Genomic DNA, 12,502 nt, shown 5'->3' on the forward strand with positions numbered 1-12,502 from the left:
TGCTCGTTATTGACTCGTTAGGGGGCACACACCCTTCAGCTGTCAAAGAAATGCAAACAGACATACATATTAATGTAATTCATGTTTTAAATGTATTCTATATATATTATGTTATTTTAGAAATATGTGTCACCGGGGTCTGGGTATCTCAGCGAGTACTGACACTGACTATCACACCTGGAGTCATGAGTTCGAATCCAGGGCGTGCTGAGTGACTCCAGCTAGGTCTCCTAAGCAACCAAATTGGCCCGGTTGCTAGGGAGGGTAGAGTCACATGGGGTAACCTCCTCGTGGTCGTGATTAGTGGTTCTTGCTCTCAATGGGGCGTGTGGTAAGTTGTGTGTGGATCGTGGAGAGTAGCATGAGCCTCCACATGTTGTGAGTCTCCGCGGTGTCATGCACAACGAGTCACGTGATAAGATGCACGGATTGACGGTCTCAGAAGCGGAGGCAACTCCGGATTGAGGTGAGTAACTGCGCCACCACGAGGACCTACTAAGTAGTGGGAATTGGGCATTCCAAAATTGGGGAGAAAAGGGGATAAAATAAAAAGAAATAAAAAAATATATGTCACCATAGTAAAGAACAGTAATTAAAAGTAATTACCTTCATTGAAAGACACTAACTGTAATATGATTACAATAATTTTAAATGTAATGCACTACACTACTTTTTATACTAAAAAGTAATTATATAACAGTAATTAATTACTTTGTAATTAGATTACACCCAACACTGAATGCCACATACTGGTACTAAGTTCTACATGTATATTCTTTCAAAAATAAATAAAACCTAGAGACCTGCTTATTTGATCTCGCAGGTGTATAAAAAATATCTTTGGGGAAAAAAAAAAAAAAGAAAAAAAATCAATTTTACATGTTTTATTAAAAAAAAAAAAAAAAAAAAAAAAAAAAAGTAAGCATTTTTTGAACTCGACGGCACGTCATGAGTTCCGCCCCTTCGACGTGAAATGATGCCACCAGGCAGGGTTTCTGGGTCGGAAGGAAACGTGTGCTAAAAACTCTAAAAGTATCCTCTCTCACATTAGACACGTTTCATTAAACTGCAAATGCCATTTGTTTTAACACTCGAGCCGCTAAAAACACACTTATATTCTTCCGAGTCCGGTTAGAGTCCATTTCATTCAGTTCGCGCTTGATTCTACTACAGCGAAGGATCATCTCATGAATAATGATTACGTCATGCGGAAGTTGCTCACATACAAGATTATTAAACTGTACTTTACTTGTGTTTTTCCTCATTAGTCAGCCGTTTTGGATAAAAGTGTCTGCTAAATGAGTAAATGTGAATGTAAAATGTATGTGTATGCCTGAGAGCGTTCATACGGCGAATTCCTTGCTCATGAATATTAACGAGGACAGTGCTGACGCAGACGCCACTCTTCCAATGGCGGAGGCAAACGTCATAAATATTAATACCACGCCTTCACCGTAGTAGGATTGGAGCACATGAGTGCGTCTGTGCGAGAGAGAGCGGAAGTGGCAGCGGTTGCAGATCCACACCTTTTCCGGTAATACCGACAGCAGCAGCACACAACCGGGACCGAAAGAGCAGCCGGAGAGGAAAGAGGGGCGAGAACCGACCCGGGGTGAGAGAGAGGGGGGATGTTATTTGAAGGTAAACTAGCGTGCGTTGTAGCTCTCATACAGTCACGTTTAGTGTTTTTAGTGCGAGTAGGACTCATAGGTGAAGTAGACGATTAAGAGTGGCTGATTAAAGTTGTCTTTGACACCCCTCCCTTTTCTTCATCCGCTTTCTCTTGTGTTTCAGGGACAGAAGAGGGAAACTCGTGATGAATCAGTGACCTTTGGACTTTTTTTTACTCGCCCAATCCCCATTTGGACTCATTAAAGACCAAAACTGCTGATCAGAAGTCTTAAAAAAGAGTTAAACCGAATGAACACAAGAAGGAAGTCTGAATTGAGCAGAAAGGCCTGTTAAAGATCTATAAAGCTTCAGTTTTAAAGATCTTATCAAAGCATATTTTGCTGGATTTTCATGATTGCTCTTGAGTGTGCACCCTCAGTAGTACGCAACTCAACTTGCCTACATAGTGGTTTCTGTTTCCCCTTATGCATACTGAATTAGATTCATCCAATGTGAGTCATTGTTGCATTTTTAAACCAATGGCTCTTCAGTTCCATATCGAAGTCTGAAACGCAACAAAGTTCGAAGCAATATTTTGTGACTTCTCACATGCTGCAAGACCAAATATCCTTCTAATTGTTCTCCTTGCGACAAAAATAATATATGCACAGCCAACAAGATGGGGAAGATGCTTTCAAAGATCTTCGGCAACAAAGAGATGAGAATATTGATGCTTGGACTTGACGCGGCGGGAAAGACCACGATCCTTTACAAACTGAAACTGGGACAGTCTGTCACAACCATCCCGACTGTGGGATTCAACGTGGAGACTGTCACCTATAAGAACGTCAAGTTCAACGTCTGGGACGTCGGCGGTCAGGACAAGATCCGACCTCTGTGGCGGCATTACTACACCGGCACCCAGGGATTGATCTTCGTAGTGGACTGTGCGGATCGAGACCGGATCGACGAGGCCAGACAGGAGCTGCATCGCATCATCAACGATCGCGAAATGAGGGACGCCATCATTCTGATCTTCGCCAACAAGCAAGACCTTCCCGATGCCATGAAACCACACGAGATCCAAGAGAAGCTCGGGCTGACCCGGATTCGAGATAGGAATTGGTACGTCCAGCCGTCCTGCGCCACGACGGGCGATGGACTCTACGAAGGGCTCACCTGGCTTACATCCAATTACAAATCGTAACGCATCGATTCGGAAAAGAGTGGCAACTAGAAGCAATTAAAGAATAACTTTGGCTTCTCAGATCTGTCTGTAAAGTTTGACTTTTTTTTTCTATTCTTTGATTTCATCGAAATTTAACACGACTTTTCTCACACCCATTCTTTTTTTGGCTCGCTTGTAATTCAGTTTGAATGTTTAAGTGTTTTCGACTATTCCTTATACTGCTAAATTCATGTTCTTCATCAGTATTTTGATCTGTTTCTCAGTAAAAAAATATTTAAACATACGATAGTAAGACTTGAATTCAAGCTGTTTTCTTACACCATTGGCAAACTGACTAAAAATAATTAGATTTATGCTTAAAACAATAAAAACCCAATGGGGTAAGAAAAATATTCTCTGAAAACAAGCCTTGTTGTCTATGCAACGTGCCTTCTAATGTAAATGCATCTTAAAGGAATATTTTGGGGTTAATACAAGTGAAGCTCAATCGACAGCATTTGTGGCATAATGTTGATTACCAAAAACGTTAATTAATTTCGACTCAGTAATAGTGAGACATTTGCAATGGAAGTCAATGGACGTTAAAATACTCACTGTTTAAAAAGTATCGCCACAAGACGAAAACAACGTGTGTTAACATGATTTTAGCGTGATAAAATCACTTACTAACCACATCTGTGTGACGTTATAGCCAATTTTACAACTTTGTTACCATGGCGACGTAACGCCTTGCACTCTTAAACCCTAAAACGGCGATTTAAACAACTTTACAGCTCAAGTAATACGCAAGAATTACAAGTGCTTTTATAAAATGATAAGATTCACATTTCTGTCTTTAAAACCTCCAAAGATTGACTTCCATTGTACGTGTCTCACTGTAACCTCAATTGTTTAAAGAAAAGCAGGGTTAAAATGTAAAAATTTAAAATGTGTATCGTGTCACAAATGCTGTCGATTGAGCTTAACTTGTATTGAACGTGGAATATTCCTTGAAGGACGTTTAGATATTTTTTTACTGGAAAACAGTACATAAATACTGAAATAAAATGATTTTATGCAGTGTAAAGTATTATTTTCAGAAGCTGTGGGGTTTTTCCATTTCAGTTCAGGTGAAGATTTGCCCCTTGATTGACATGGAAAAGGTTTTTGTTTATTATTATTATTATTTGTCTGAAGATCCAGTTATTAGTCCATTAAATGGCAGCTTATTTGTGTACGTCTGTGCCATCACGTATAACGAATGTAAAGAGAATAGCTACAGTACAGAGCATTCTGATAAAACACAAATACATGCAGAATTTCATCAACAACATCAAAGTATTTTTCCATGAAGATAATTTACGTTTTGTTTTTGTCAGTAAGCTTCCATTTCAACTTAGAATTTACACTGTTTTGGGCTTTTTTGATGAGACAAACCAGAGGTGCTCCACAAAACACGACATTATGTACCCCTAAACGAGATTTACTCAAAACAGTCTTTTGAATTTAGTATGCACTTGAGTGGATCCGACCATGTTAACCCGTCTCTGTTATGGTTCTGGTACCAGCTCTCCTCCAACTGTAACACCGCACAAATCACACCAAGCCTCCTTTTCTCGTACTAAATTAAGGCTAAATGCTTTGTTTTATTATTTTGACTTATTTGTTATGCTGAGAAATAATAAAATCTATATATATATCCAGTACAATGTGATTGAATCTTCTTGACGAGGTATAATGTACCAGAACGGCACATTTACATTGTATATTTTGAATGTGAAAGTGTTTTTTTGAGTTTGGGAGCCGGAGGTCAGGACAGAAGCGTACTGGTCAGTTTTCATCCCTGTGATTATATATCTGACCCTGAGAAGTGAATAAGTGATGACGTCTTTGGTTTCAGGGTCAAATGATCACGTGCTTCCATTTTCACTCACGCTGCGCACACACACTGAGTGCACGTGAGAGACAAAAGTGTTCATGTTTTATATAAATTTGAGTTAGCCACTTCCTCTGTCAGTATTGTTTGATGTTGTACTGTAACTTCAAGTTTTCCAGTTCAACAAGAGAACACAAGAGTAAAGATGCACTTATGTTTTCCAACATGTTTGCATAACGGACAGTTTAATTAAATTCAGTTTCCAGGCATGCATCACTAATGATTTTGTACCTTTTACTTGAATGTTTAATGCATACTTGGCTGAATCTCACAAAAACATCTAGATCATATTTCACCCAAAAATCAAAAACAAGCAACTTGAAATTAGATTTTGGATAGCAGAAATACATTTTTGATTTGTGACTAGAGGTCGACCGATAGTGGATTTTGCCGATACCGATTAAAAAATTATTCTTTCTTTACTCTGGTGGCTAAAGACAAAGAGTCCAAAATGCATGAAATCCCAGATGCAGTTTTTTTATTCAACCAAAATCCCAATAATAAGCAGAAAAAAATGATTTGGTGCATAACGCAGAACAAGCCCGAAACACACCAGAGACTCTTATTTTGAAATGATGAAAAATCTATCGGCAACTATCGCCATTTTTGCCAATAACTGATAGTTCCGAAAAGCAACTATCGGCACCGATTAATTGATAAACCGATATATCGGTCTACCTCTAATTGTGACATTATTTTCATGACAATTAAATAATTCTAATTACATAATGTACTTTTGAGTTTTATCATTCTCATTATTCTCAATAATTGTACTAGTTACTGTAATGCAGTAATTTTACTATATAACAATGTGTAATACTGTAATACAATGATTAAAATAATAATAATAAAAAAGTATAATTTCTTAATATAGTTTCTTAAAAATGTATTATTGAAACTAGTTTTATATATACTCTATTTAAGCTAGAGGTAGACCGATATATCGGTTTAACCAATTAATCGGTGCCGATAGTTGCTTTTTGGAACTATTGGTTATCGGCAAAAATCTATGTCGATAGTTGCCGATATATTTTTTTATCATTTCTTCATTTCAAAATAAGAGTCCCTGGTGTGTTTCGGGTTGTTTATACTTAAAAGTCCTGCGTTATGCACCAAATCTTCTTTTTTCTGGTTATTATTGGGATTTTCATTGAACAAAAAACTGCATCTGGGATTTTATTCATTTTGGACTCTTTGTCTTTACCCGCCATAGTGAAGAATGACTTTTTATATATTTTGTTGACATTTTATAAATGGATTTTAAAAACTATCGACTGATTAATCAGTTATCGGCCTTTCCCACCACCTTAGTTATCCTATCGGCAAAATCCACTATTGATCGACCTCTAATTTAAACTATTATTTCAAATATTAAATATTACTTTTATTAAATATTTAAAAAGGGCAATACAACAAATACCACCATGATGTGTATATAATTCTCTATTTAAATTATATATATATATATATATATATTTATTATTATTATTTCACATTACAGTAATGAAAGATGGATGGGGGGGGCTTAATTGTCATGAAAATAATTTCCCAATTCAAATAATGTGAATTGTTCCAAAAATAGGCTTCATTTTCATTATGTAAAATAAAATGTATTGATTTTGATTTGTGAGTGAAATATGACAGGTCTGTATGATTCACCCACCTGTCGCTTGAGCAGCTTTCATTGAATTGTCAAGGAATTAAATATATATATATATATATATATATATAATGAGAAATATTCTCATGAATGTGTCATCGTTGCTGTTAAAGGTGTGGTGAAAACTGCAACATGATGCAGTTTACAGGATTATTTTTGGATTAGCTCAATCTCTCTCATTATAATCTTACACAGAACGACTCTTACGTGTTTTCCAGTGGAACATGATGTTGTTTGTTTAGTGAGTTTCAGTGGAGTTTGACCTGCTGTTGAGAAGATTGTGCACAGAATGGACACTTTTGAGTTAAAAAATATATTCAGGTAGCTCTTACTCGACTCTGTTACACAAACTACAAACATTTACTTGGTGTTTGAAACATGGCATTAAAGTATCTGTTTTAAAGAGGAAACAAAGTACTGTACACTTATATTTTATAGAGCTTTTCAGGTTGTGGTCCAAAAACCTGGAAGAGAATGAGCATTTTTGGGATTTTTCTATGGGTTTTATAGTGACAGTTTTGGATTTAAAAGTAAAATTAAGTCTGTGTTAAACATTATTTGAAGATACTTGGCGGTTTGTTCTACAACATAAATTACACACAGTCACACATCAAACATTAAGTTTGAAGCTGCCCTGTTTTTAATAAAAAAGTATGTTGCTAAGAAGTTGCTAGATAAGGACTACAACAATTTTCCATTTCCCTAAACACACACACTCATGTGCTTGTGGTATTTGTAGTCCTAAATTAGCAATCGACAAATGCCATATGACCTGTCATTAAACCTTTACAGGGTTTCTGCAGGTCTGAAAAAGTCTTAAATTGCCCTTTCGCAAATTTAAGTCTTACAATCATAAGGTCATGGTATTAAATGTTGCATGAGGGATTGGTTTCTCATTGCATTTAAGGTCGTTTTAAAGTGAAGAGTAATTTTTGAGCATGAATAGCCCCATACCAAATTTGCGGTCTGTAGGACAAACTCTTTAGCGCCACCACCAGTTCAAAAATTCACTTTTCTTTTGTGTGCATCTTTTGAACCATTTGTCCTATACATTCTTTTTGCATGTAATTACTCTCCTCCTGATGATACTAATGGACCGCTTAAATTTAAACTCCGCCCATTACAGTGGCTGCCATCTTGGATTATGGCATTTATCGTTTATTTGCTACTATTCCTGCAAACTTTGCCCAATTTGCCTAAACAGAGGCTCAAAATAATCTCTGGATCTCTCAAGACAGAATGAATAATACCATTTAGATTTGAGATTTTGTTTAAAAGTTACGTTTAACAAGGTCGACATAAAACAGGAAGTGAGGCTATATCTTGCCAATGGTTTGTTTTATTGAAACGAAACTTGGTATGCTTCATCAGGACCATGATCTTAGGGTACGTGCAAAGTTTGGTGACAGCGCCACCTATGGGTCAAGCTATCTGCCCTTAAAATATCCTAAAATCATGAGTTTGGTGTCTATGGGTTCATTGGGTCATGAGGATTTCAACGATTCCAATATCAGCCATACAGCCTCTCTGGCACATTGATTTTTACCTTAAAGTTAAATATCTTTTGAATGCATTGTCAGATTTATAAGAAATTTGGTATGCATTATTGTCATCATGTCCTGAATGTACCTGAGCAGTTTGGAGACAGCGCCACCTATAGTTCAAAAGATAATCCACACTTGTGTGCTGACTCCAACCTTGACATGTCTTTTTGCCGTTCCTGACTCATGTCAACTGAGTGGCACAGTGTGTTCATTTCTGTAAATGTATATATTATTGGCTAATCTAGGACATTAGGGATTAAGATTGCAGAATCATAAGGGACTTTTTTTAAAACAAAAGATAAAAAAATCATAAATGCTTCTTTTGTTGAGCTTCTAGATTTATGACCAAATGTATTTGAATAAATTCTTGTTTTTACATGTTTGGTGGTGATCATTTATATTTCATTCCAGAGTTTTGAAGTAATTTACAATATGATCATATGTTTTTTGCATACTTTGGCTTTATTGGGCCTGAATGCTAACAGACACAGCGGTATTCTCTATATATAACTGAGGATCCAAACAATAATATTCTCAATTTCTATCCGCATGCCATAATTTTATATATAAACATACTCAATGTGTTTATCTCTTGATTTACCACATTGTAATATATGAAGGATGATGTCATTTGGAGTTGTTATGGTAACAGGTAACAGTTTCCAGTGCTGATCAACAGGTGCTGCTGCGGGTTCAGACTCCTGTGGTCATGTTTCATGCAGATTTTTAGACCTTCGCATTTACAGTTAATGACTCATGAGGTCTCAGATTCCACTCACTGACACAATGACACTTGTTTTCTAAAGGTGTATCACTCAATGTGTTCACACTAAAATAAGAGAAAATCTGAGAAACTAAACAAACACTGCCATATATCATTTTTCTCATATCAGATATACTGCCTCTCTGGCACATTGATTTTTATCTTAAAGTTAAATATCTTTTGAATGCATTGTCAGATTTATAAGAAATTTGGTATGCATCATTGTCATCATGTCCTGAATGTACCTGAGCATTTTGGAGACAGCGCCACCTATAGTTCAAAAGATAATCCACACTTGTGTGCTGACTCCAACCTTGACATGTCTTTTTGCCGTTCGTGACTCATGTCAACTGAGTGGCACAGTGTGTACATTTCTGTAAATGTATATATTATTGGCTAATCTAGGACATTAGGGATTAAGATTGCAGAATCATAAGGGAGGTTCTATAAATACAGCATCTAACATTCTTGTACTCTGCGTCTGTCTTTTATAATCCTCAAGCTTTAAATCAACATTTAAAGGAATATTCCGGGTTCAATACAAGTTCTTGTAACTTACTATTTATTGCAGTATTTGTAGTGGTGGTGTTGTGTTTGTTGCTCCTTTGAGTTATGTGTCATGAAGTATTTTCTTAGAGTTCATCTCGTTATTGTGGTTTGTGGATTGGATGTTAAGGAACACTTGGTTTAAATTTCTTGTGCAAAATGTTGTCACCTATATGTGAGACTGTGAACTCATGGTTCTGTGCACTTAGAGTAACAAATGATTGGTCGAAAGCTATGAATGGTGAAAGTAACATTGCCTCATAATTAAAATTATGACTTTTGACATTTTTTTTTTTTTTTGGTGGATATGACAAAAGTACATTTAAGTTTATTCAACAAGACTTGATCAAATCCATTCAAACGTATTATTTTTGGTTGAAATAATGTTAATTGCATGGCAGCGTTTTACTCAATTTTATTACATTCATTCAACTTTTTATCTAGTATTTTTCGCATTTTTGGGCTGCTGCATGCAATTTTTCACCCTCAAATTTAAAAGCTCACCATTTACACATACTGTGGTCTAACTGCCAAAAATTGGTCTAATTTGCACCCATCTAAGCCCATGCACCACCCTTGTTGTTTAACTGAATATCTCGGCCTCTGAGTGGACTAGAAGCTCAATCTAGGTGTAATTAGAAAGCTGATCATCCCCTTTGCGATGATGCATAAACATATGTTACCGATGATTTGTTTAGCATGCTTTTCCTACAGGACTGCATATTTTGTTCTGGACATCTAAGCTATAAAATTATATTATTCACATAAGCAAGCTCACAGACAAGTAAAGAATTGCCAGTTTATTAGAGAACTGCCTAAGGTAAAAGCAGATATAAAATTTTTGGCTATTTATGGCTTACAACAGTAGTTATCAGACCATAAAAGAGAAGTTTGTATTTGATGACTTACAGAAATCATATTTCACTTTGTGATTCTTTTGAAAATCTTTTAAACTGTGGTATTAGTGCAACAGAATAAACTGTACAGTCATGTTTCTGAGAATGAGCGCTTTCATTTGATATATGATTTGATATCTATTTAAGTGCTATTTTAAAGACTTTTATATTCATGTTAATATTTCTACCACATAATCACTAGGTGGCGCTTATTTGCGACGCGGATGTTTTAATGCATTTGTAACAGATAAAGGATGGGCAAGCAGGAGGCGGGAACCAGCTGAACATTAATCATAAAGTTTAATAAGAAACTCAACATAAAAACAAACATGAAAACACAGACACACATGCAACCCGGCCGCGTGCGTCTCTCACTCTCTTGAACTGGTGCCTTCGACTCCCCTTTATCTCGCTCTCCCGCTGATCAGCTGATTGAGCACCGGCTGTGCACAATCACGGCCCGGCCACACCCTCCTCCTTATCACACTCCTCACCTGCCTGATTCAGGCCGGGGCGCCACCAGTCTGACCAGCCATCTCTGGAGGGGAGATGCTGCCGTTCCAGCCGTTGGTCCACCCCGCCTCCTATGAACCTGGGGGAGTGACGAGGGGAGGCATGGGGAGAGGGAAAGAGTGAGCAGTGACACAGAGAGAGAGAGAGAGAGAGGAGAGAGAGAGAAGAACTTGCCTGCCGGCTCCCAGACGCCAGCTTGCTCCTCCCCGGCTGACGGCAGCGAGTCCTCCAGCCCCTGGCGGACGGAACCGCTCCTCCCCTTCTTCGGCGGACGGCAGCGGTTCCTCAGCTTTAGTCGGCCTGCAGCGACCACTCCATCCCCAGGCAGATGGCCACAGCGAGGACTACATGACAGCGCATCCCTCCTCCCTCCCGGGTTCCGGCACCACTGTAACAGATAAAGGATGGGCAAGGAGGAGGCGGGAACCAGCTGAACAGTAAACATAAAGTTTAATAAGAAACTCAACATAAAAACAAACATAAACAAACAAACACATGCAATGTGGCCAAGTGCGTCTCTCGCTCTCTCGAACTGGCACCTCTGGCTCCCCTTTACCTCGCTCTCCCGCTGATTCAGCGCTGGCCGTGCATCATCACATCCCGGCCATGCCCTCCTCCTCATCACAGCCTTATTTTGTTATTTTAAGCAACATAAATGCAAAAGAGATGGTTATCTCTGAAAAATTCAGATTCTAAGCATTCAAACGATACCACATATGCCTGACTTATGTATACAGGGACTTGAGCATTTAAGCGTAAACTTTTTTCACAATATAGCGCCCCTTTTTGGACCCGCTGGCGGGTCCACAGAGTTGAAGAGGTTTTTAATGGGTGAAATGACTGGAGTCTCTCTTTCAGCGTAAGTCAATGGGGTTTTCCAGGTGAAAATGGTAAGTGTGATCTGTAAAAATAGTGACTCTTGTTTTAGCAAACACCAATAAATAAGCAATAACAGTATGATGAACTCAGTATCTGCAGTGTCTCTGTGTAATTCCAGCTGGAACCCCAACATGAAACTGAACTGCATTGTTAGTGGTTTCTAAGGGATCCCTCAGAAGTGAACAAGCAGGCCTGATGGCTTTACAGCACTGGAAAATGTCTTTTGTTTCCGTGGTGACTGACTTGTATTCTGTTTTATAAGCAGCTCGCATGAAGTCACTTTTTTACAGCAAACAAATCCAGGAAAAACAGAGGAAATCTGGAACTGCATTTCCTTCCTATTGAAAGAAAGACAGAGTTATGTTGCAAACATACTGCAAAGTCAATCATAATTCTTAAATGAAGACATTTACTGGGTACTTGTTTAATATCACCATTTATCATATTTAGTGGTGTTTGTTTAGTCCAGCATCTCTATTAAAATTGAGCAGTTACTGAATATGATCAAAGCTCTAACAGCGAGTATTAAACGTTCAGTGTGTTTGTGCTCAAATCATGTGTTGTTGTTGAGGAGATGTGTGCTGTTACATTAATAACAGATCTCCTGAAAAAACCCCATAGACTTACACTGATCTAGAGAGCAGAATATCACAGATTCTGAAAGTTGAACTAGTTGATTTACATTTGCTCCATCTTGCACATAAAGTTTACAAAGGATTTCATGTTTTATTTTAGATTTTTACAAAAACGTCCTGCCTAATATCTCATTACTGCAAAAAAAATTAGGACTATATAAACAAAATAAACTATTTAAAAAATGTTTTAAGTAATGTTTGTTACAAATATAAACTGCAATATCCAATAAAATATTTTCTTTCTTTCTTTCTTTATTTATATAAGCTCGGATGGGAACACCTTATGAAATAATAATTGTCAAAATATTAATAACTACAGTCTTGACCAACACAAAACAGGTATCGTTTGAA

General features: G+C 37.4%; 1 protein-coding gene across 2 annotated transcripts; it reads left to right on the top strand.

Annotated features, from left to right (window-relative positions):
• Positions 1-1,469: 1,469 nt before the first annotated feature.
• LOC127409747 (ADP-ribosylation factor 6) lies at positions 1,470-8,295 on the top strand. Of its 2 annotated transcripts, none has more exons than XM_051644511.1 (2): positions 1,470-1,612; positions 1,795-8,295. In XM_051644511.1, exon 2 carries the CDS (start codon positions 2,291-2,293, stop codon positions 2,816-2,818), a length of 528 nt encoding a protein of 175 aa, XP_051500471.1. In that variant the 5' UTR covers positions 1,470-1,612; positions 1,795-2,290; the 3' UTR covers positions 2,819-8,295. The 2 variants fall into 2 exon arrangements, with proteins under 2 accessions (XP_051500471.1, XP_051500470.1); XM_051644510.1 differs by having other exon boundaries at positions 1,476-1,641.
• Positions 8,296-12,502: the final 4,207 nt, after the last annotated feature.

This window comes from Myxocyprinus asiaticus, chromosome 19 (genome assembly GCF_019703515.2).
Source record: "Myxocyprinus asiaticus isolate MX2 ecotype Aquarium Trade chromosome 19, UBuf_Myxa_2, whole genome shotgun sequence".
Lineage (NCBI taxonomy): Eukaryota > Metazoa > Chordata > Actinopteri > Cypriniformes > Catostomidae > Myxocyprinus > Myxocyprinus asiaticus.